General features: G+C 47.2%; 2 protein-coding genes across 3 annotated transcripts in view; both read right to left on the bottom strand.

The window, feature by feature from the left end:
- The window catches only part of DCTN3 (dynactin subunit 3), a 217,646-nt gene that overhangs the window by 47,082 nt on the left and 144,704 nt on the right, over positions 1–25,860 (bottom strand). The gene's annotated exons all lie outside the window — the stretch shown is intronic.
- The window catches only part of CNTFR (ciliary neurotrophic factor receptor), a 95,642-nt gene that overhangs the window by 4,953 nt on the left and 64,829 nt on the right, over positions 1–25,860 (bottom strand). For both annotated transcript variants that reach the window (XM_051965792.1, XM_051965800.1), the window contains 3 exons: positions 11,323–11,440; positions 10,872–11,038; positions 8,400–8,563 (listed from right to left, as the gene is read on the bottom strand). In XM_051965792.1, the coding sequence (XP_051821752.1) occupies positions 8,400–8,563; positions 10,872–11,038; positions 11,323–11,440 (449 nt within the window). The remainder of the gene's footprint in view (positions 1–8,399; positions 8,564–10,871; positions 11,039–11,322; positions 11,441–25,860) is intronic.

Below are 25,860 nucleotides of genomic sequence, written 5' to 3'. Positions count from 1 at the left end.
TTGATCCTCAAGGCAATTGGGGGCAAACTGAGAGGGGCAGGGTGTGTGTGAGTGATGTGACACCAGATCTTTGTTTTAGAGAAATCTCTCCGGCAGCTGGGTAAAGCATGGAATGTAGTGGGGGAAGACTTAGAAATCAGGAAAAATACCTAAACTGAGCCTTGAAAGAAAACTAGAGGTTCCGAGGGATAGAGGTGGGCAATGAGATCATTCCATCCCCTGGGACAGACTATGAAAAAGCATAGGGTGGGTGTGGAGCGTTGGGCCCTTCCTCTGACCCAATCTTTTATCACATGGTCTGAGGAATGGTAAGGATCTACAGAGAATACCAAAGGCTCCGAGTTAGAAGGAACTTTGGTAGCCATCTAATTCAACTTCTGCTCCTTCTTCTGGAGGAAAGTCCTTCAGTATACATTCCTCCCACCCTATGCTTTTTCATAGTCTGTCCCTGGGGATGGAATGATCTCGTTGCCCACCTTTATCCCTCAGAACTCTAGTTTTCCTTCAAGGCTCAGCTTAGGTCTTTTTCCTGATTTCCTCATTTGTCAGTGCTGTACTCTGTCTCACCTCAACTTAAAATTACTTTGTTATTCATTTATTTTGGTTTTGGCTGGTCTATGCACATTTTATCACTTCCTCACAGGGAAAAGTGAGAATAAGCATATTTATAAGGTGTCTATTCTGTGCCAGGCAGTTTACAAATATTCACTTGATCTTCACAACAATTCTGGCAGATAGGAACTAATTCTTTTCCCTATTTACAGTTGAGGAAATGGAGGCAAACAGAGATTAGGTGACTTGCCTGGGATCATAAAGTTTGTGTCTGAGGCTAGAATTGAATTCAGGTCTTAATGACTCCAACTCTGGTACCACCTAATTGCCTAAAGAGAACAAAAACTCCTTGAGTGCAAGGGCTGTTTCATTTTAATCTTTGTCTGGCTAGCACCCAGTGCTTATACAATTGAAATGAATTGCTTTAGTCACTGCAGGGCAGGGAGATTACTCTTTCACACAGACATTTTTTTAAAATCACTCTGATTGTTATATTGAGCTGAAACTTGCCTCTGTAATGTTCATTCATAGTTGATAATTTTGTCCTCTAGGGCCAAGCAAAATAAAAAAAAAAAAAAAAGGAGAAGAAGAAAAGAAAAGAAAAAAAAAGAAAGAAAGAAAAGAGAATTTGTACTTTTGTATGGTCAGCCCTTCAAATATTTGAACATAATTATTATTTCCCTCCCCAAATCTTCTTTCTTCTAGTTTCCTCAACTGTTTCTCATACAATATGATTTGGAGTCTAAGCATAATTGGATGATGAACCTGTGTTTTTGTATCTATGTGTGGATATGAGGATGTGCTTGTGCACTCAAGCATGCACGAGACATATATCTCATTTGTACTAAATGTGTGAGAATTTCTAATATGTGCCTGTGTGGGGTCATTGCCTGGCCCAAAGAATTCAGATGATATAGCAAGATATCTCTCCCACTTTTTGTCCAGAATTTAGGAATATCTCTCACCATATTTCTCTGTTCACAGAAGAAAGTCCTAACCCCAAATTCAGAAAGATCAGTCACTCTTGAGACAATGTAACACAAGGGAGAAAAAAAAAAAGCTCTCATTTTTGAGTTGGGGATTTCCCCTGAGCTCACAGAACCATAGACTATCAGAAACATAAGGGGACTCGGAAATGGAGGCCATCTAGGTGGAATTTATTATATACTATTCTCAAAATATTCACCCATCCAACCTCCAGGAAAACATTTTGCAATATGCTTTACAAAATCCACATTATAGAAGATGACTCTCAATCTCTAGTATGAGAAATGTGCCTTATTGACTCAAGAGGTAGAGCACTTGTCTCCCTCTCCTCTTTCTATTACTCCTACTTTAGATTTCTGGCTCTGACCCTTAAGCAAGTTCAATGTGTCCCAAACTAATCACATCATCTTTCTCTCCAAATCTGATGAGAACTGCACATCTTTTTAGGCGCTCCAATATCATTTCTACCATGCACTGGAGGAGCTGTGGAGATTTCACTGTAGAAAGGGCTGAAATCCCTTTTATCTCTAACATACCCTGAAATGTATAAGAACCCAGAGTGGAATCCCAGCTCTATCACTTACCCCCATGGATGACCTTCACCCTGGCTGCAGATTTACATGATCTCTGAAAAATGAGGGGATTAGATCAGTACTATCTAATGTCTTTTAGCTCTAAGATTCTATGATCCTGTAATAGGGTTAAGTTTTCAAAACAGGCGTTATAATCCTATGATTAAGTGGGAGACTCTGAGTACTTCTCCAAACTCAGAAACTCCTGCACATCTGAGAGGTCTCTAAACATATATTCCCAATCATAGGAAAGGGATCAGAGTTATTAGTGAGGTGGCCAGTTATTCAGTTCCCTTTGCAGAAGGAGAGAGAAAGGAGGATGGCAAAACCAAAGAAGGGGCTCCAACCTCCTCTTCATGTACAGCTTCCCTCGCCCAAGAACATAACTGAGGACCAAAAAGATTAGTGTGCTGGGCTAGCATAGAAAGCTGAGACCCACCAGAAGCCTCCACTCTCCTGCCATCTTTAAAAGGCCTCTCTCTTCTGAGAGGTGCCCTCCCTTCAAAGCTTCATCTTTCCCGGCTCTCAGGGATGAAAGTGTCCGGGTCTCAGACCTGTTACCAACATGAGCTCACTCTCCCTTTTGGAGTAGCAAGTGGAGCAGGATTGCTCTGGAGAGCTCTGATCATAGGAATGGAGACGGGAGATGGGAAGGGAGAGCTCTGGTTCAGTGCCCATTCCCTGCCACAATCCAAGGGACTTTCCCAAGAACAGGGCTGAGTTTTACCTTCAGTTCAGAGGCTATCCCTGCTGACTTTGCGTCCCTCTGCTTCCTCTACCCTTCCTTTTTACACCTTACTCACTTCTTGATGCTTTCCCATAGGCCAATCAGAAATGGACCAGTGATCATCCAGAGAAGCAAGGGAGCATGTGAACAATGTATCCTGCCTATAGAGGCAGCTAGGTGATACAATGGAGTTGGGAAATTGAGTTCAAATGCTGCTGCAGACATTTATAACTGTATGATCTTAAACAAATCATCTAACCTCTATCTGCAAGTGTAAAATGAGAATAATAATAGCACCTATTCAAATGAAATATATAAATATTATCATATATATAAATAATAAATATTAATAAAAAATTAAATAAATATAAATATTTATATAGCACAGCACAGACTATGGTGCATAGTAAGCCCTTAATAAAGACTTTCTTCCTTCCTTTTTCTCTTCTTTCTTATCTCTCTCCATCCAGGTCCTAAGCAAGAATGGAAGAAGACCTAATTATTGGAGAAAGGGATGAAAACAATCCTGGAGAGAACCCAATATGATAGAAAACCAGAGGCTGCAGTGGAGTTTGTGGGGGTCAGGAGCTATATAGATTGAAGAGAAATAAAGGAAAAGAAAGCAAAACAGCTCAAATTTGGGAAAAGGAGTTACTGAAGGTTAGGCTCAGTGGAAATTCTATTTGGAGACGTGCCATCTTGTCTGGGGGTGGGGAGCTGGATGGGGATCATTTAGGGACCACATGTAGAACAAAACTGATCTGGCATCTCTATTCTGGACAATGGAACACTCATCTCTTTGGAGAGACCCTTCTGTAAAATAAATCGGGCACATGCATATAAGCATTAATCTGACCAGCCCATGTTCTTATCCGTGTACGTCCACAGCTATGCAGCTAGTTCACATTTCCCATGCAGACTTACTACCGGGGCATGCATGTGCACCAGCCCGGTGTGCTGCTCTGGGTATCTCTCGGACATCATGACACAATCCCAGCTCTGTGCAGCGCGTGTGCACACATGCGAGCCAGAGCCCCTCTGCCTGTATGTGTGCAGCGCATGTGGACACCATTGAGTGTGTGCGTGTCCATTCCGTGTGCCTGCACTCGGTGGCCGCCCGTCTGTAGCTCGTTAACGGGTGGGGAGGTGGGGGGGGGATCATGAAACCAGAACCAGATTATTAGCGATGCATTAGGGGACGGCGGCCTGCCAGGCGAGGACTCCATTAGGGGAACATCTGAGTGAGTTAGCCAGACTGGCCGTAAACCTGGGGGTGGGGGGACTGAGGAGGGCCCCAGGATCGAGTTACATACTTAAAAGCCAGAGGAGCGAGGGGATAGCCGGCGGGCGGTGCTCTCTGTTGAGGAGACAGAGCACAGGCCCCCAGCCAAAGGGAAAGAAAAGGAAGGGCCCAGCTGGGATGGGGGTCCAGGTCTGAACACCCATGTTCTGGGGCGTCAGGGAGAACGGAGCCTGAGAGGATGGGCCTTTTGGGGGGCTTCAGGGAGCTGGGAACCATTAAAAGAGGAAAGGTAGGGGGTGAACCCCAACAAGTCCCTACCCCAAATTACTTTGCATTATTTGTGAACATGATGTTTATAGTAAATAGAATAAAAGCCTTTTGAGGGCAAGGAATTCTGGTTTGGGGTTTTATAGCCTCAGACCTAGCATAATGTCTGGCCCAAGGAGGTGCTTTATAAATAAATGTTGAATTGATTTTAATGATCCTGTCCCCCTTTTATCAGTCTGCCATGACTAAAATGCTTCCAGCACCAACCAAACCTTGGTTTCTTTATCTATAGAATAAAGAGGTTGGACTAGATGAGACTCAGAGATAGAATGGAATAAATTAAATCATAGCAAGGTTCCAATGGGACGCAAGCATCCCTGTACTCAAGCCCTAGCCCGGACTTTGCATGAGCATAAATGACCCATTCAAGATGACTGTCCCCTAACTCTGATCCCAGACTAGCACTTGATCCCAGGCATAGGCTAATCCCTAATCCTAGCCACTGACTGACTGTCCTCGAGTCACAGCTCCAGACTGAGTCCAAAACCTGCCCACAAAGAGATCATCAATCCTAGCTAGGGACTGACAGCTCCTCCCAGCCCCTCACCCCTGCTCAAGCCTGACCATGGATTCTAGCTATAGATCGTCCCAGTTGTCACATAAGCTTCTACCATGAGTCTCAAAGGGGATCACAAAGAAATGTGGGTGTCTCAGATGGATACAGTTCAGAAACCAGGGCCTGCCACTGACAAGTCAGGACCATTTATCTGCACTTTTTCATGCACTCACACAACAGTTATCCTCGTTACCTAGACGACTGCCACAGCCTCCTAACTATTTTCTCTCTCCATCACCACACAGCTGCCAGTTGGATGTGCCTAAGCCATAGGTGTAACTTTGCCACTCTCTTGCCCAAGGAATTTCAGCAATGCCCTCTGGTCTCTAGGATACAAACACAAAGTCATCTGCCCAGCATTGGGAACCCTTCCCAATCTGCCTCTGTTTTCACACCATTGCCCCTCACCAAATCCACATTCTGGACAAGCTACTCTCACTTCACAGTACATGACATTCAAGCTCTCCATATCTTTGTACAAGCTGTTTCCCATTCTTGGAACGTTCTCCCTCCTTAGCTCAGTCTCTTAGAAAGCCTAGTCCCTTTAAAGGCTCAACTCAATTTTCCACCTCTTAGAAGAGTCCATATCTAGTTACATACACACACACACACACATACACCATCCTCCCCAAAATTAATTTTTTATTTTGTATTTACTTATTTGTGTACATGTTGCTTTTACCCAGTAGAATTTATGCTCCTTGTGGGCTAACATTTGGCTTTGGGTTTTATATTACCAGAGTCTAGCATAGTATATTGACACACAATAGTTGTTTAATAAATAAATGTTAAATTGTCTTGAATGATCTTGTCCCCTTCATAAGAGCCTACTATGACTTAAGGCCCTTCTAGCAGACAGCCTGTGACATGTTCACAGCCTCTCTCCATCACAGCCTCTTTATACATACCCTTAATATATCTTTCATATCATGAGTACATCTCATAGATAAACCATACCTGCTATGTATGCTCCCCACTTGTGTTATCCCCATGCTTTGATCATGTCCTATGGATCCTACACACACACACACAGAGACACTATACATACTTGTATTCTAAACATACCAATGGGGATCCCAAATCCCTAACTTTGGCAACTTCTTTTAGCAGCCTTTTCCCATCCCTACCCTCCCAACAACTCTACCAATCCTATACTGTTCTCCTGAGGAATATTTTTCCTAGGTCATCTATCTATATAAAGGCTTATATGGGGAATCAAAAGTATTTATTTCTTCCTCTCCACCACCTTGAAATCCTCTCATCCCTATCACCGACTGTTCTCATAGGTTCATCCTGCCCTCTTCCTTACACCATTAAAGTACCACCCTCCAACCACAGATAGAAATTTCCTTCTCCCTCTCCAAATTCATCTGAGCCCCCTCGGGTCACCCTGTTATACACAGTCTAATGCAGCTAAAAATAAATTTGTCCGATTCATATTTTCTAAGGATTTCTAAGTCTTAGTTCATAGATATCTTTCTTCCCTGTCAAATTGGGGGGCTTTGAACAATAAGTCCACATGTAAACCCAGGATTTGCAAGGCAGGACAACATGAGCCAGGGTTATTTCTCCTATATCAGGACAGGATCTTCCCAGGTTGAGAACTGATTCTTCCCCTGAAAGGAAAGACTCCCAGAAGGTTGTAATCTTATCACTTCCTCCAGATAAGGAGCATCTGACCCAAGAATAGGCTTTAGACCAGGGGTTCTCCAAAGACTAGATTTTGTCTTTTCCTTGAATTAAGAATTCTTCAAATAAAAGGATATTTCTCCCTCAAATGGAGGATTCTATAAAAGTGGGGGCTAGGAAGGGAAAGCTGAATAGCCTAGAAATGTCTAGAGTAAAATTTGCACTCAGGATCTCAGGGTGTGATGGATCCTTTGCTCCAACCCACTTAAATTCCTTTCCATCTGAGTGAGTGCTTCCCAGGATAAAAATATGGAAAAACGATTCCCTTTTTCCCCAGGAATAGGGGATTAGGGAAGAACGTCTTTCTTCTCTCTTGTGTCGTGTGTGTGTGTGTGTGTGTGTGTGAGTGTGTATGTGTGTGTGTGTGTTTTCTCTGTTCTCTGTTTCCTCAGGACTGGATATGATGTCAAAAGAAATACAGATGTGCATTTGCCCCGAAATGATGTGAATTGCAGGCTATATTCCTTGGATTGGGGAAAAGGGAGGGCGGCGCATTCAGCCTGGACACAGCAAGGCACGGCTGAGCGCACGTCCCAGCGGCCCGGGTGGTAGCCAGAAAATTCAGAGCACAGCTGTCCTGCTTCCCCCTGACCCCCCCTACCCTGGGCCACTTCCCACCCCCACCACACATTTGAACAGCCCCTCTCCCCCCAACCAGATCTACCCCCAACACACACACACACACACACACACACACACACATCACTCTTGTTTTTGCTCACTCAGCTCCCCCTACCTGGGACCCCCATCTTCCTCATCTCTCTTCCTCCGATCAGAATTCTGCCAACTTTTCAGGTCTCAGCTCCTGTCTCACCTCCTTGACCTCAACCAATTGCCCTTCCTACAGCCAAAGCTGCAGTTTCTAGTTATCACATACTTTCTTGAGTTGACTTCTAATTGTCTCGTGTGTGTAAGTCATCTCCCCAACCAGACAATGACCTCCTAAAGGCCTGTATCTATTCCTTCTCCTGTCTCCTTCACAGCCCAGCCAGGCCCAGGGCTAGGCACACAGGAAGTGCTCTGCAAATATTTGTTGACTGTTTTTGAGTCACTGAATGTATGAGCTGGAAGGAACCTAAGAGATCACTTAAATTCAATCTCTTCATTTTACAGATAAAGAAACAGAGGCCCAGGAAAAGGAAATGTATCATTGAAGATTACACAAAGAGTTACTGATGGGACAAGGATTAGGACCCTGGGGTCCTGGATCCCAGTCTTAGGGTGGTCCCCACTAACCCTGCTGTTCTCCCTTCCATGGCAACAAAAAGAAAGAAGCAAGTTAATACCTCTTCTCCCCCCCTTTTTTTTAAAGAGAGTGAGGTTAAGATTGAAGAGAAAGAAGGTTAATCAGTTCCTAGTTCTCATCCTTTGTCCCATAAACTACTCAGTCTGGGAAGGAACAAGAAACGAGTTAAATAATGGGCAACAGGGATCTGAGTTCTAGCCTCGCTAGGAGCTTGACCTCCCTTCCTCAGTTTCTCTTCCTTTCAAAGAAATGTCTCTCCCTCTCCTCATTTCATGTCTTTCCCATAGAAGGAGAGAAAAAAGAAACCATAATAAAATTACAATGAGGGGTTATGGGCTTGGAAAGACCTTAACAATATGGGTTCCTGAAAAGAAGCCATAGAAGCCTCCAGGCCCTGTGAAGATTTGTCTTCTGGAAGCAGGCAGCTCTGTGTTCCTCCGGAATAGCTGTGCTTTCACAAGCTGCCACCGAGCTGCCCCCAAGGGTAGAGCTAGACTTACATGTTGCCACTGGTCAAGGATCAGCGGCCGGTATCGGAGGAAGAACTTGAGAGGGAATGATTCCGGATCGGGCCAGGAAGAGGGCGTCTGCCAGGTCACCTCTAGTCGCCGAGGGCTGCTCGGTACAGGCCGGGCCACAACGTTCTCTGGAGGATCTGGTTTCACTGATTGGGGGAAAAAAACTCCTGCTGACATCATCATCAACTTTGTCCATCATCCCCATCCTCACTGTTACCGCCAGTTCCCACTCCAGGGAAGTTACTCAGCCCCACCAGTCTTCACAGGTCTTACCCATTGGCCAGGCAGGACGGCACCTACACCTTCCCACTCTAAAGAATATACTACTAAGTCGGCATCAGACTTGGCGAGGGGAGGGAATGGGGATTTTACCCCCATCAGGCCTTTGTAAAATAACCCAAAGAATATCACCTGTGGTCTTTAATCCCTTCCACAGTCCCTAGGGTGACTGTCCGTCTGGCCTCGGACCATCAAGGTGGCCAAGGACCGAGGTCTATTTTGCCTTAAAATGGGTTCTGACTCTAGGCCTGATGCCAGGATTTGAGAGTTCAGGGGCTAAATCAGAGGGATCTCTGGTCCGCGAGGTAATTGGATGGGATGAGGCCGAGAGCAGATTGGGAAAGAGAAAAGATCAAAGAGTGAGGAAGGTTGAAAAGAGAAAGGGTCTGAAGAGGGGAGGACAGGCCAGAAGACCAAGAGGTAGTAAGAGGATAGGGATGGATGAAGGGAGCCTCACAGAGCCCTGGGTGGGGATACACAAACCGGGAGGAGGCTGAGGGAAAAGTGAAAGCCCTAGCATCCACAGGGAAGAAGGCAGAAGGATGGCTGGAAGAGACTGGTCTGAGTGCGGAAGAAAGGGGACTGGGATAAAGGGAAGACCTATGGAAGGAATGGGACAGTTCGGAAGGGGTGGGGGTGCATTAGGGTCAGGATAGGAGGAGGCTAAGGAGGGGGATCTGGGAGGGACAAGACAGGATGGGGGAGGGGAGCCCAGGGGAGACAGAGGAGGTCTGGAGTGAGGAGGCCAGGGAGGGGTAGGAGAGGCGCCTATCCCAGCCCTGTCTCTTGCTCTGACACCTCATTCATCACCCGAAACTTAAGGAAGCCATTAAGTTGGGTGGAAGGGGCTGGGGTTGGGGGCGGGGGCTGCAGCTGTTCTGCATAATAGCCCTGGTCTCTGCCTTCATCCAGCACCTCCACTCTTCCTCCCACCCCCAATACAGTCAGGTTCAGGATTCTCGAAAGGATATAGCAGCAGCTCCTTGAGGTCAGCAGAGGAGAGAGCATAAGACAATTTTGAACATCTGTAGGAGTGAGAGCTTGAGAACTGGTCATCTTTACTAGGGCAGTTCATCAGCAACACACCCGAAAACCTTAATGGGTCATCTGAATGAAGACATGGCTTTTACCTCCAAGGATCCCCCCAATTTGAGGGGAGATGTGGCTTCTGCCCTTCTGCATACCCACTCACCCAGTCTGAGAGGAGATGTGTCTGGCATCTGCTGCAAGTCCAGTTTTCACTGGGTTACTGAGAAATCCAGACCAGGTAAATGAAGGCACAGTCCATCACCCCCACGCCCCAGTCATATCTCTCCTTTGCCAGGGAGTATGGGGGAAAACCTGTGGAATAGCCCTTCGGTGGAGATCCTCAACCCTGGGAATGGGGAACAGTCCCCAGAAAACTCTGGTGGAACCAGCTGACAAATCAAATATAGGGACAATGAAGGAGTGTAATCTGGGTGCTCCTTGGGATGAGGACAGGTCCAGGGTTCTGAAGTTTAGAGAATCCCTAAAGGAACACAGAGAGGATCTTGGCAGTCAGGCTGGGTTCCTCACAAGGAGGACTTCCTGAAGTGCATCCTGGGAGGTTCCCCCGGTGGGAGCCCTCCTTTAATGATAGATGAGACACAAACAGAAGGAGGATTACTTTATGACAGGACCCAGATAGCCTCATTTCCAAGCTTTGTTCAACTGGTGCTTTCAGAGAGGGAGCTCAATCGTGGTCCTCTCTATTCTCAAGAAAAACCTGGTGGGTGGCTGTTCCAGAGGGCACTGGTGTTTATTGAGTGTGTTGGAGCAGGAGGCTGTTAATGATGGAAGTAATGATTTCACCAGCTAAAGGAGATAATGGGCAGTTAATTACCTGCCTTTGGGAAATTAAGGCAACTCAAACTGGGGAAAGCTAGAGAAGCCACCAGCTTCCCCACCAAGGAGTCTAAGTATAGAAGGCACGTGTGAGCTCATGGTAAGACAGACGTTTATGTCTCAAATCAAACCAACACGTTTCTCTATCCTGTCGAGCGTCTGTCGCTCTCAGAAGCCAGTTCAAGACTCCCCTGCAGCAAAGACTCGATTCTGACCGATCCCACTGCTTATAAGCACAGGAGCTCCCAGTAACTCTTGGGAGCAGATTAATTTCCAGAATGAGTCTTTGTCCCCGAGCTTCCCCCTTACCTATAGTGAACTCGTCGAAGGTGATGGCGGTGGAGTTGTGGCCCAGGGCGTTGGTAACCGTCAGCGTGACTTTATATTTGACCGTGGAGAAGAGGTGTGTGTATCGGATGTGACACCGGTTCTTGGGGGCCGGGTCCTTCTCGCAGCCTAACAGTTTGGAGCCGTGTCTACCCAAGGAGAAGGGGGAGAAGGAGAAAAAGAGGAGGCGGAAAAGTTCCTCAGGGACCCTCACGGCTCTCCCTCCCTTCTTCTCAGGCAGAAACCCTCGGGGACAAAGGTTCTCTGTTTCTCAGGGACCCTCACGCCTCCCCCCTTCTTCTCAGGCAGAAACCCTCGGCTTTCTCCTCCAGGAAGCCTTCCCGGACAAACCCCCGAGCCCAGCTCCCGACCCTCCACTCCCACCCTCATCCTCACAGGCTGGCTCCCGGGAATGGGAGGCGCGGCGACTTACAGAACTGTCACATTGAAGGTGTTGGGTATAAACGTGGGTGCGGGCAAGTGCCAGCTGCAGTAGAATCCCTTGGGGTAGTTGTTGGAGCGGCAGGTGAGAACAGGCTCTCGGGGAGGCACTGAGGGGAAGAGAAGGAAAGGGGGGAGGGGGACGGACCTTCAGCATCCACCTGAGGTAGCCGCTCATCCTCCTCCCTGCGAGGATGCTGGGACTTGTTGCCACACCCCTGCTTCTATGGAGGCTTACAGCTCTCCCCGCACCCAGCACCCATTTCTCTATAGTGACCACACTCAAGTGGCCACAAGGTGGCAGCAGTGTCCGGACCCACAATAAAGTGGGGGGGAGGAGAGGAGGGAAGAACCGGCATTCCCAAAGAGACCCCATTTCAAACGGCTCCTTGGTCTCTGCAGCCTCCATGCACTCCTTCCTCCCGTCCTCAGTGCTTGCCTGCATCCCCAGTGGCCACCCTGCTTCCCGGTGCATTGTCAATGATCTTGCCTCGCCTTTGGGGCATCCATACTGTACTTTTTAGACTTTTCAATGCACCATCAAACACATATTCTCCTCTGACCCTAACAACATCCCGTAAGATAAACAAGGCAGGTGTGGTTATTCTCCCCCTTTTACAGAGGAGGAAACTGAGACCCAATGAGTCACACAGCTATTAAGTGACAGAACCAAGCACCAGAACCCCTAACTCCTGGTCCAATGCTCAGAATCCCAGGTGTTCAGTCAGAAGTGGTCACAGAGACTGTTCCATCCAACAGGAGCTTCTCTGAAAAAATCCCAGACAAGCAGCCATCCAACTCCCCCCTGAAAACGTGTAGTCATGATAAATGAATGAAAAGGCATTTTTAAAGCTCTCTTTGGGTGCCAAGCACTGTGCTACACGTCAAATCACAGGGTTACCCTCTGGCTTCCAGACTTTGTTGAAGGGGAACTCAGAGGACGTGGAGTCCAGCTTCCCCGATTTCGCCGACGAGGGAGCCGAGTTCCAGGAAGCTTCGGCTCAGCAGACAACCAAGATCATCACACAAGTGTACCTCCTAAGAACCCTCACTTCTTCAAACATTCCTTTCAGGACCTCAATTTCCCTATTGGAACATTCCAATTTGCCAATGTCCTTCCTAAAATATGGAACCAAATGTGTCTGACCTTATCCTAAACATCATGAGGGTATTTTTGCATTCTCAGACTGAATGAGCTTTTTTGGCCATAGAGTTGGCTCACAACAGGCTTGGAGTCCACTGAGAACCCCAGTTCTTTTCTATGCTGTCGTCTACCTCTCATTTCCTTAATCCTTTATTAGTATGCTTTCTATCAAAAATAGAGGGAAGGGGCAGCTCGGTGGCGCAATGGATACAGCCCCAGCCTAAAGTCAGGAGGACCTGAGTTCAAATCTGATCTCAGACACTTAACACTTCCCAGCTGTGTGACCTTGAGCAAGTCACTTAACCCCAATTGCCTCAGCAAAAAGAGAAGAGAGAAGAAAAAAAAGGAATCAAAAAGAGAGGTTGGATGGAGAGCCCTGAGTTTGAATCATCTAATACTTACCAGTTATACCACCCTAGGCAAGGAATTTAATTTCTCTAAGCCTCATTTTCCTCATTAGTAAAATGGGGATAATAAAACTACTATAATACCTATCTCAAAGGGCTGTTGAGAATCAGATGAGCTAATTATGTAAAGAGCACTATATAAATGTCAGCTATCCTCATTATAAAGATGAAAGTGAGGGAGGGAAACTGAGACACAGAGCAAAGGTAGAAGTAAGGTGAGTGGGGAGGGGTAGGACGCCTTCTTTCTTCCTATCTATCCTTTGAATCAACAGCTACTGGACAAATCATGAGAGACAATCCACTGGTTGGAGACGATGTCTGATTCAGGGTCAGAAAAGAGAGAAAAGCCAGGAACTCCAAAGGAGCTTCTCTCCTCCAGCCCCTGACGAGCCAAGAGCCATCCCCAAACCCCTAGCCAAAATGAGTCTCGAAAGCACCCCTTCAGACCGGGCACTGGTCTTCAAATGGGTCGTAAGTGAACGCTGGGAGAACCAACAAGTGAGCTGCTGATTTGTAAAAGGGAGGAGAAGTCACCTCCTTCACACTGCTCAGAAGTAGTGGGATAAATAGCTCATATGGATCTTTGCAGATCCTAGAACCTTTCTAAAACCTATCCCTGACAAGGCTTATTTCTCTGCTCATTGTCCTTGTATCAAGATACATTTCCATGGTCATACATTCCTATCCCAATACACATCTATTTCCAACACATACTTAAAATCTAGTCATAATAATGCAATGGGATATGGTAGCTAGAGTACTGGATAGGAACTCAGAAAGATGGGTTCAAATCCTGACTCTGAAACTTACTAACTTTGTGATCCTGAACAAATCAACCCCCCTGAGCCTTGGTCTGCACATCTGTAAAATAAATTGGCTGGACAAGTTAGCTTCTAACTAGGTTAGGTTCCTCTCAACTCTAAATTTATGACCCCATAGTGCTATCTCACTAGCTACACAGATAGAGATCCACGCTAATCCTGATGCACAGTTATTTTCAGTGTTCAGCTCTCTTGATGCATAACTGTTCCATGCTGGGAAGGGGAATGGGAACTTTCCTTACAGGAGGAACCAGGTACTCGGCTCATGGGGGGTGCCCACCCTGAGGCCAATTGGTTGTGCCTTTCCTCTAGTTCCATACACACCCCCTCTCCCCAGAGACAGCTCCACTATGCATGGGTAAAGCCGGAAAGGGAACCGGCTGTATCGATTGGGGAGAGGGGGGAGGGAATAGGGCAGAGGCCTCCTTAATGGGGTTACTGGAGTTTAGCCAAGCCCCCAGCTGTGGGGGAGGAGACAGTGACAGAGACCGCCAGAAAGACAGACGGAGGGACAGAAACAGAGGGAAGCGAAGACAGCCAAGGAGGGATGGGGACGAGAGTGCAGTCCCTTCCCTGCCCCCATTCCTCCTCACCTTCAGTCATAAGATTATAGGATTCTGAGGCGGAAGAAACCTTTGGAAATATCCAGCACAATTTCTCCGTAGGAAACTGAGGCTCAGAGCAAGGAAAAAACTTGCCAAGGTGACACAGGTAGTTAGCAGCCAAGCTGCGATTAGGACATAGGTCCTTTGATTCCATACTTGGGGGTATTGGCACTGTACCACACAGCCCTCACAGGAAATGCTGAAGAAGGTGACCTCTACAGAGCCTCTGCAGCTCCATCTCCATCCCCCTCAACTCACCCCGTGAAGGCCTGGAGATTATTTATATGCACATCCTGACTACGACCCAGCCCAGATCTCCTCCCCACTCAAATTAAGGGCTCCTTAAGAGAGAGGAAACCAGATCTCTCCCCTAACACCCAAGGTTCCCCCAGGGTAAGGCTCTGTAGCTCCCTCAGACAACTCCTTCATGGAGAAAACCGTGTCTGCCTCCCAACCCCAAGATCTGGGGCTCTTTAAGAGAAGGAACGGTCTTCCTCTCCACCCCAGACCACAGGCTACTTGAAGGTGGGGGCCTGAGTTTCCCAACTCCCCAAAATAGGGACTCCCCAAGGGCAGGAGTTAGATATTCCCTCCTCAGACCAAGGGCTCCTCCAGGGCAGAAAGGGAGGAAAGGAAGACCCTGTCTATAGGAGGGGAGTTCAGAGGGAGGGGGAACCTGTCAGCAAAGGGTCCATGAAGCATCCCAGAGCCTGGCCAGAAACTCCAGATGTTTAATTAAAGAAAAACAACAAACCCGGCACAGGGGAAGCTCCTCTCTGTTCACCTGCTAAATGAAACAACTGCGGCAGCTGCTAAGGGGTTGGGGTGGGTCCCTGGGGGGTGGGGGTGGATACCCTGGCCCCTCTACTCTTCCTACCAGTTAATCAATCATCAGGGGCTAGAAGTGGGGCCTGAAGCCAGAGGAGAGTCTTGGAAACAACCCAGGAGGGCTTCCTGGGGGAGGCAGGTCCAGGCAAGAATGTTGATTCTAAATCTGCCTTGGTCTCCTGAAAAGGTCTTACATTTTCTGAGCCTCAGAGACAGACAGAGAGACAGACAGACACACACACACACACACAGAGAGAAGAGAAGAGAAGAGAAGAGAAGAGAAGAGAAGAGAAGAGAAGAGAAGAGAAGAGAAGAGAAGAGAAGAGAAGAGAAGAGAAGAGAAGAGAAGAGAAGAGAAAAGAAGAGAAGAGAAGAGAGATGGAGAAGAAAAGAGAGAAACAGAGAAAGACAGAGATCAAGAGCAAAAGCAAAAGCCAAGCCCTATTGCTCTGATTTTTTTTTTTCTGTTTGCTATTTTCCGTGTTCCCTGGGTTCCAGCCTACTCTTACCTCCACCCCACCCCCAATTATTAGACTGATACCCCAATATAATGCCCCTAGCTCTACCATCACTTCCTCCTGGCTGCCGGGTGATGTAGAAATTCCATCTACAGCCTAGTTTTGCATGAACAAAATTCAGCAGTTTTGAATGACTTCTGGCAAGTCCCGCCCCCCCCCCCCATTCTGGGCCTCAGTTTCCTACTGAAGGATTTGTACTGAAGCCCTTGGGTTGGGCTCTGCTCATAGGGAAAAGAAAAAGCAGCCTCCATCCCTAACCCTGGGGAGCTCACAGTCTGAAGAGGAGATTCAGGTGCAGGAAGTCATTAGAGAATAAAACAGGACAGTGTGTGATCAAGGACAGAGAGTGTGTGGCTCAGATGCTAAGTAACTGAGGAGGCCAGAGAAGGGAGAGAGCCATGTGGCTCCAACAGTCGAGGAAGGCTTCCTGAAGGAGCTGGAATCTGAGCTGGACCTCAAAGATTTAGAAAGATTTAGAAAAAGGGATGGCTAGAAGAAAGGTAGGGAGAATTGTATGATAGAAAAAGACTACAGGAATCATCCTGTTGTCTTCTTTTCCCTGGGCAGATCCTGCCTAGGGGAAGGAAAGCCCATGAGAAAAAAACAGAGAAATAGAGGTAAACAGTGAGAAAGATACCCATCCAAGACTCAGAAAATGACAGGGACCTAGGAAGAGAAATAAGCAGATACTTGGAGAGAAAAACTGGAGCTACAAATAGACAAAAAAAAAACACAAGGGACGAAACAAGGCAGAAAGAAGCAATGAGAGAGTGATCAAGAGAGACCCAGGCCAAAGGATATAAATAGGCAGAAACAGATTTGTACACATTAAAGAACCAAGAATGTGGGGGTGGGGTGGGAGGAGGGGTGACTCAAAGTCAGTTATAGAGGAAGAGAGAAGAGGCAGAAATGGAAAAGAGACAGGGAGAGAGGAGGGTAAAAGAGGAGAGAAAGAAAGAGGGAGGAAGAAGAAGAGAGGGAAGGAAGGAGAGAGAGGAAGGGAGAAAGGGAAGGAGACAGAGGAATAGAGGGTGATAGGGAGAGAAGGGGAGAGAGGGAGAGAAAAGTGGGGAGGAGAGAGGAAGAAAGGGAAGGAGGAAAAGATGGAGAGGGGGAGAAAGAGAGAGGAGAGAGATAAAATCCTATCACCCAGGCTCCCTGACTTTCCAGACTTAGTCCCTAATTCTCGGCCCTGAATTCCTGCCTTCCCCTCATTCTGTAGGTTTTTTAAACATCCTAGATTAACAGACTGGGATGAGACTGGTGTTAGTCATGATGACACCATCAGAAGTGGCAATTCCTAGGAACTATCTCATCCATTATCTCAGGAGCCACCAGAGATCAGTCTATCCACCCCATATTTACCCTCCTTAGGTTCTCTTTGGGGCAGTCAGGTGGAACAGTGAATACGGGTTCCAAGCCAGAGTCAGGAAGACCGGTCTTCCTGAGTCCAAATCTGACCAAAGATATTTAGTAGCTACATAACCCCAGGTAAGTCATTTAATCATGATTGCCTCAGTTTCCTCATCTGCCAAATGAGCAGGAGAAAGAAATGGCAAATCAGTCCTGTATCTCTGCCTAGAAAACCCCAAATGGGTTCATGAAAAATCAGATATGACTGAACAACAATAATAAAAAAGGTTCTCTTTCCCTTTCTTGTAACTTAATTCATTCTTTTAGGTTGGCTTCTATTACCTGCAAAGGACACTTTCACAATCTAACCACCATCCCTCCTATAGCTGATGATTAAGTGTGACTAGACCAGACCAAGGGGTCTGAATCAGAACAGCAGTAGGTCTGACCAGTTGTAAACATCTGCTAGCCTACTGCACCCAGCTCAGCCACACCCCTCTCTCCCACTCCGCCCCTTCCAAAAGATTCATACCCTTGAAGATTAATTGGATTCCAGGGGCTAATAAACTTAACTCCTGCCTCCCCTGGGAACACGGGCCCCCTTGTTACCTCATTAGCCACCTCACAGGGAACCAGTGACCCCTGGCCTTTGATTCCTGGACAGGGAACAAACATCTGGCCTAGCTATAGGACTTATGGTCTATCCCAAATCCCCCAAAGCCTGAGGCCCACCATGGCTAAGCCCTAGGGGAGAGAGAAGATAGAAAACAGGGGCAGAGAGTAGTAGATTCCAGGGAATCTAAAAGAATAGGATCTGGTCCCTGGAAGGAGAAATCATATGCAAGTCAGGGACACTGAGATTCAAAGGAAGATGGAGATGGTCAGTGAAGATGTTGGAATGTGAGCTAGAATGGAACAGGTAAAGGGACCCAGGCATATCAGCCTAAAGAGTTTTTCTCTAGGAGGGCCTTAAAGAGGAAAAAGAGGTAGAGGGTTTCTGGGGGGAAACTTGTTTCTCTCTCTCTTTAAGGGGTCTCATTTCCTCTGCCACTCCACTATCACTGCCACGATCACCACCCTTCTGCACCAAGACAGGCAATATTGGTTCCTAACCACTCCAACTACAGTTTATTGTCCCTTATTCCTTCTGTACCTACAGGGAAAAAGTCCCCTCTTAGAATCCCAGACTGTCAAAGCTGGAAGGAACCTTTGATTTTTCTCAAGTGCAGCGGTTCTTAACCTACAGCCTATAAACATTTTATTGTATGTGCATGTCTATATAGACACATATATAATGTGGCATGTGAAAAATGTCTTGCAAATATAATATGTAGATATATCTCCAATGTGCTAAATGAAGTTTACCTGAATCATGTACACTCATTCATTCAGCAAACATGTATTACACACCTGCTGTGCACCTGAACTATAGATTTTCAGGGAAAAAGGCAGTCTCTACTATCCCAATTACACACATATATACACATATATATATATTCATTATTTCTCTCTCACTCTCTTGTTTTTTCTTTTAGGTTCTTCAACCAAAAGTTGTCCCTATGGTCAACTGCCAATTTTGAGGGGTTGTTAGATGTAAGAGTTCCAAAGGTCTTGATGGTAATTCTAAAAAGCTCTTTTAAAAAATAGAGAAGAGGAGATGGGACACCAAAAACTCTTGATACCACCATTACCCTTCTCCCCACACACACACCTCGTAATTAAGTTCTTCCTAATATCTAGCCTCAAACCTTCATGCTTATTTCTTCCTAATTTCACCACAGCAGGAATAAATAACAATGTGAATAAAAGGGAAAGTATATGTGCCCCTAATCTGTGAACTTTAGGGGGCAATTCTCCTTCCCTGTCCCTGGCCCCCATCGCTCCCCACCTCCTCCACCCAAGTCCCTGGGGCCGGGAATCGGTTACAAACGTCCGGCCACATGTGCTGTCTGTCAGCAACCCGGCCACATTTTCCAGAGCAAAGGAAAGATAGGGCTGCATGGAAAAGGGTTGTAAGCAAAGCCCTCTCTGCCCAGGCTCCCTCTCCCCACTGGGAGTCAGAGAAGGAAGGAATACAATGGGTGGAGAAGGGGGGGGGTTGTCCTAAAAGGTCTTTCATCCATTCTCTTTAATCAAACTAACTCAGTTGCAAAAGGGATAGAAAGGCAAAAGGGACTTCCCAATCAAGGGGCTAGGGTTAGAGACAGGAAGAGAGAAAGGATATACCCTGGGAGAAGTGTTTTAGGAATACATGAGTAAATAGGGGGAAGACCTACAAAGGTGATAACAAGTGAAAGATGGTTCCTACTATCCACGTTTAGAGGAGTGAGCTGAGAGGGATTTGGGTAAAGGCAGATTAAGAGCAGTAAGAACAAGTGTCCATGTGCCATCCATGTTGGTAAGTGGTAAGTAAGGGGAGCTGATTACAGGACAGAGTATGAGATGGCGGTATTGGGAGTAGGAGCAGTCAGGAAGGGCTTCCAGAAAGAGAAGAAACGACTCCCTGCCCCTCCTCTCCTCTCTTCTCCTCTGCTCCATCACAAACATTGCCCAACCCCACCACATGTTGGGGCTCTGGTAGGAGAATGGAGGTCTGGTAGGGATTTATGGTTGAGGGATCCAGAGGGGGATCATCACTCTTGGAAAAACTCAGAAAAAAGGAAACAGGACAGACCACACCCTCCCATCATCCCCCAAATTCCCTAGGAAATCTCTCAGACTGGAAATTTATGTCTGTTCCTCCTCCATCACACAGGGATGTTGCTCCGGGGTACTCTGAGCCCCGTGTAACAGACGCTGTGTATATTTGCATGAGTCCACATGTGTAAGAGCATTATCTGAACATTACATGTGTATGGTCGTGTCTGTATATAATGGAACACCGAATACATGCATTCATTTCCCTCCTCTTTCTCTTATTCTATGTGCACACAAATGTACCAATGTAATATACACGGAGTGAACCAATCTAAGACTTTGGGGATGCCCTTTGCATGCATGTACCTGCATGTTTCTATGTGTGTGTGCAACTAATAGCACGGCATGACTAGGTGCATATGAGCATGCACAGGTAGAGCAGCACATGTTTCTGTCTGTGCAAGTCATTATGCAGCACGGTCCTACATAACAACAGGAAACGTAGCTACCTGCAAAATATGACATGAAGAATGCTAGGAATATCTACTCCCAACCTAAAAATGTTTCTCCTTAACCACCTGTCGAGGTGCCCGAAATTCTATTAAAGTTTCACTGTTTGGGGTTGAGGAATCACAAATGGTCAGGTGGAAGAATCCCCTCTGAAGCCCATTGACAGCTATTGACAGAGATAGGATGAGTTCTCCTTTTCTGGTTATGCTGTGAGTGCATCCAGCAAAGCACTTTGCAAGCATCTCACAACCAACCTGGGAAATAGGGCTAGGAGAGAGGCTTCCAGGTACTACTGAGGGAATGAGGAGGGGGACATGAGGGGACCCAGGGACCCCAGCCCTTTGGGAAAAGGAATATGGTAAGGAAGAAGGGAGGTAGAGAGAGAGGGAGAGAGGAGGGAGAGAGGGAAGAAGAGAGATGGTTGCAAGAGGCTATATCAGATGACCTGGCAGGGTGATGTACCTCACAAATATCCTAGGAGCTGAGGGTGTGAACTGGAGAATCAGAGAATTGAGGGATTAGTGGGAGGAGGGGGGGCAGAGAATGATTGCTGACAGATGGAGTTAATTCTGGCCAGCTCCCCCAGCCCTCTCCTACCAGTCTGACTTTGAGAGTCCCAAAGAAGGACACCCTTGCCTCCCTAATTGCACTCTCCATTCTCCCCCTCCCTGACCCCACACATCTCTGAAGAATTCTTTCTTGCTTTCTAATCTTAGTTCCCCCTTCCTTAACGCTGGTCCACTCAAGATCTCCCCTCAGGGCCTCCTCCAGATTTATCTTCCCAGAGCCCTTGCCTCCCCCACAGACAGGGGAGACGGGCTCCTAGAGACCAGACTATTTGGGTGCCTTGGGTGGAGGCGGCTCCACTGATCTCTAAGGGCTTTCTAGCCAACAGTCTGAGTCCCAGAACATCTCCAGAGGTACTACCTACCTAATAAACAGGAGTTGGGGAGGGGAAGCAATACTCTGAGCTAAGGCAAAGCGTGTATCTGTGTGCTTGTGCATGTATCCAGATGTCTAAACATGTGTCTGTCCTTAGGAAGTAGGTGTGAATGTCTGTGTGCACATGAGTGTATGCAGAGGTCTATGGGTCTGTCAGTATGTATGTATGTGTGTATATATATACATATATATATACACATTTATAATACATACACTCACATATATATGTGCATGCATATAGGGTCCTCAGGTCTGACCCTGCAGCAGGAAAAATACAAAGCGGGAATCAATAAAGATTTCCCAGGAACTATGAAATCTGGAGTCCTGGATCACCTGTGGGAGAATGAACCCCTCTGGGTAACCGAGGACAGTGGGCAGAAAAGGATGACCCATGGAGGTCACTCCAGGCCCTGAGATCCTGAGGGCATAGGGGGAGGGGTGTCACATCAGAGAGGAGTGAGTTGGTGAGGCTGGGAGTTTTCCCTTTCATGTGGATGAAGGAATGCCAGGCCATGTGCCAGGGGTCAAGTTACCCATGGCAGGGACGCAAGGGGCGGAGGTAGGATGGGGGGTGGGGGGGTTGGCAGCCTGAGTCCCGGACACCCAAGCACTGGTGGAGGGGGGAGGGGATAGTAGTTCACAGTGAACTGCGTTGTACAGTACCTAAACATCCAAGATTTTCTTCCAGGGACAACTTCTCCTTGTCCCATCTTCTTGGGACAAGAAATCCAGAAAGAGGAAATCGCCCTGTAATAAGTCCAACTCTCCAAATGAGATGGGCTGTGGACTTAGGCACCCTTTGCTCACCTGGGTTCCTTATATGAGAGAGGGAAATTAATAGAGGCTGTATTATTTCTTTTTGCTCCCCACCCATTTCACAGGACACCTAATGAAATGTGGCACAAACAGACAGAGTAGAGCAGGAGAGAGGAAGTGGGGAAGAAAAACTTCAGCAAGAACCAAACACGCTCTGCTGGCCAGCCTCAGGTGTCCTGGATGATGGAAAGAATTCTGGGCTAGAACTGGAAGTCCTAGGTTTGAAACCCAGCTGTGGCTAGAGGCAAATCTCATTCATCCCTCAGACTCAGTTCCCTCTGCTGTCAAATGGAGGGAATAGAATAAGTGATCCCTCAGGTTTCTTCCAGCTCTAAAACTGCAATCCTATGAGACTGAGATGACTCAGTCACAAAACAGTTCAACATTTTGCCATTAGTCTCAAGAAAAAGTGACTATACAACTGTAATTCTCACCCCCTCCAGGAAGCCCTCAAAGACTTCAGAGGAAACTAGGAAGCTTCTAGTTCCATGCTCTTTCCTTCCTGAATTTGGATTTCATGCAGTCAGACGCCATTTGGAACAAGATTTGGGGAAAGAATAAATTATGAAGAATCTCAAGAAGACTTGGGGGGACACAGGGATAGGGTCAAGAAGACCTGGGGTGAGGAAGAGGGGGAGGGAGGACACAGGAAGTATGGTTATAAGAGCTTTGGGTGGGGCAGAGGGAGTGATTCCACATGTGAGGGCCTAGGGGAAGAGGACAAAGTGGCCAGCACTGGCAAGGGCCCCAGTCAGAAAGGAAATTCCTTCCGGGGAGGTTGGGATGAGGAGCCTAGCTTTGTACATCCCGGCAGGGCTGGGGAGGGAGGCGGAAAGGGAAGGGGGAGAAGCTTCGAAGAGGTTCCAAGACAGCAACAGCAAGGAGGATAAAAAAAGGACATGGAGGGAGCAGGATCAGGGAGGCCTTCAGCCTCTCCCCAACTCTACCTAGGAGTCGGAATATCTCCATTTAAAGTCCGTCAGAAAAGGGAGGGACCATGGTCTACCCTTAGGGCCAATGGCTCTCCAAGGGTAGGACTGTGATTTTACCTCGTATAATAATAACTGATGTGTCTAGTCTTTCAAAGTCTCCAAAGTGCTTTACACACATCACTTCATTTCAGAACTGATAATAGCCCACTGAGACAGGTAGCAGTGTTATTATCCATATTTTATGGGTATGGAAACTGAGACTAAGAGGGATTAAATGACAGCCACCTAGTTTGAAAAGCACAGGTCCAGTGTTCTATCCACCATTACAGCTCTTCCTGGACCCAAATCAAATACACTCTCCACTCTACCATACTGCTTCTCTCATAGATAGGGCTGCTACACCCCAGAATGGGACTGTCTTCCCACCTCAGACAGAAACTTCCTAAAGATTGGACTGTTCAAATCCTAGAGGACCCAGGAGAGTCCCCATCCTTCCTCTGGCAGTTTTGGAGCAGCTAAGTCAACTGAGACTCCATACTTTTCTTCCCAGATTTGTGTCAGTCTTTACCAATAGATGCTCTGAAATCTAAAAATAGTCTTTTTATCCCTAGAAATGTATATATAAATATATATATATATACACATACATACTGATAGACCCTGTTGAATAGCTGCGTGGGAAGGGGAGCTTAGACAGCCATCAGGTAGTGAGAAGTAGTTCTCTAGTCTATACTTAAAGAAAAATAAGAGTATGATCAAGGATTAAAAAACAAAAACAAAACAAAAACTTTTTTAAAAAAAACATGGAGGATCAAAATCATTACTATCTGGACAGGGGAGGAAGAACAGAATTTTCTGAGGGGATTGTAATCTCAGAAGGGTAGGTCTGAGGTGAGGCTGCTAATAGACCCTCAGAACATATGCTTATGGAACTGGAAGTTCAATCTGGACTGAGGGTAAAGTTCCAGGGAAAGACACCCTGAGGGAGTCCTTAACTCTTTTTTTTATTCTCTGCCCTCCCCCCTCCCCACCACATACTCGGGAACATAATTCACAAAGCAGATAACAGAGGTGATTCCAAACACTCCTCTTGTATTACATAAAAGCACGACCCCCCATTCCAAACACACACACACACACACACACACACACACACACACACACACACACACTCTTTCTCTCTTCAGTTCTCACTCTCCAGCAACTCCCTTGGACCAGCCTCCACCAAGGTTCAACTGAAATTTAGTCTAAGGTCAGGGGAAATGGAGCAAAGGAACCTAATCTTTAGGTCTCCAACATCAAGTCACAGAATCCCCTCCCCATCTCTCAAAAAGAAGGGGGCTTGGAATAGGGGCTGGGTTCTAAGACCTTGGGGGTAGTGGAACACGGGGAAGCTCAGATAGTCTGAAGAGCTACCAATATTCTTCCTTCCTCTTGTATTGGTCAGGGTCTGGGGGTCCTCAGCAGGCAACAGCTGTTTTTTGCTCAACTTCAGAGGTCACTTTCTACCCTCTCTACCTTCACCTCTGCTTAAAGTCTTCTGGCTCCCCTCACTTATCCCCTAAGGTAGCTCATTCTACTTTGGGACTGCTCTGTTAAGAAGTTTTTCTTTATATAGAGCTAAATTCTATTTCTCTGAAACCTCTGCCTATTCTACTTTAGTTTTGCCCTGTGGAGTCAAGCAGAACAAGATTAATCTGTTCTTGGTGACCCAGGCTGACCCAGGACTCTAGGCCAATGTTACGTGGGGTGAGGAGATTCACCAATCAGTGCAACTTAGCTAGGAAAGACCCAAGACATCCAGGGCTGGGGGGCTCACACCTTCCCTCTCAAATGGGGCTTCTTGAAGCTGGGGACAACGTGTCCGTGGCCAAGCAGAGGAGGGTAGTGGGGAGAAAGGGTGGGCCTGCCACGGGGAGGAGGGGATGGCCGGCAAGCTGTCTGGCCCTGGGGCCCCAGGGCTGGGAACAGGGCTTGGGTTTCCTCTCTGACAGGGACCAGGTTTCTCCAAGGGAAAGGAGGAAAGAAAAACAAAGAAAGGGAAGAAAAGGAGCCACTCTTGTGCAGCTGGAGTCCAGCTGAGGAGTAGAGGCCCCCCTCCCAGGCGAGAGAGGGGGGAGCGATGAGGGAAAGAAGGCAAGCGTGAGAGTTTGAGAGTGTCAGTGTGGAAGGTTTGTGTGCAGTAGTGCAAATGTGTGCAAGAAAGGCAGGACTGCGTGGGCTAGTTGTGAGACAGCGTATGACCCCAGAGATATGTTCAGGGGTATGTCTGTCAGTACATGAAGAGTCTGTCTGCCTGGGGGTATGCGTGTGAGCGTCCGTGCTCACACTCAGGCGTACTTGTATGGGGCCGTTAACACGCCCTGCTGTCTGTGTGTAAGTGTGGGGGCCCAGGCCTGTGTCCAGAACCCGTGTACGGGGCTGATACCTGTGTCAGTGTGGAATTCTTTCCATGAGCAAGTAACAAGGTCTGCTTGTGACCACATGTATGTGTGTGTGCATGTGTGCACTCGTGAGTGTGTGTGTGTAGCTCCCTGGAGGGGTTTGTTTGTTTTGCTCCTAATTCAGTTGTTTTTCCATGTCCTTTCCCACCAAACCGCATGTTTTTTCCTTTCATCTCGCCAGCAGGCCAGGGATGGGAGCCCACAGCACGAATGTCCTAGCGGGGAAGGGGTTGGGGGGGGCGTGTGAGGGAAAGCCCACAGCCACTAAAACTCTCCAAACACCCACTGTTTCCAGCCTGGCCCCCAGGCAGAATAACCCTGCCAGCTAAACACAACGCTCCCCCCCCCCCCCATCAAGGCCCCACTTCCCCAAACAAGCTTCTTCTCTGCACTCCCTGGCTCCAAGACCTGGCCCTGGGGATAAAGGCCAAAATCCTCAGCCTGGCATTCCAGGACTTCCATAAGTTGGCCCCAAACTACCTCTGCAGTCTTATCTGCCACTGTTTCCCAGTATCCACCATCCACTTGAACCAGTCAGATTCCCTCAATTCTCCACCCACCACTTGCCTTCCA

Source organism: Antechinus flavipes, chromosome 1 (assembly GCF_016432865.1).
Source record: "Antechinus flavipes isolate AdamAnt ecotype Samford, QLD, Australia chromosome 1, AdamAnt_v2, whole genome shotgun sequence".
In the NCBI taxonomy this organism is placed as follows: domain Eukaryota; kingdom Metazoa; phylum Chordata; class Mammalia; order Dasyuromorphia; family Dasyuridae; genus Antechinus; species Antechinus flavipes.
Note: the sequence above shows the minus strand (reverse complement) of the source record. Positions and strands in the feature narration are given on the sequence as shown.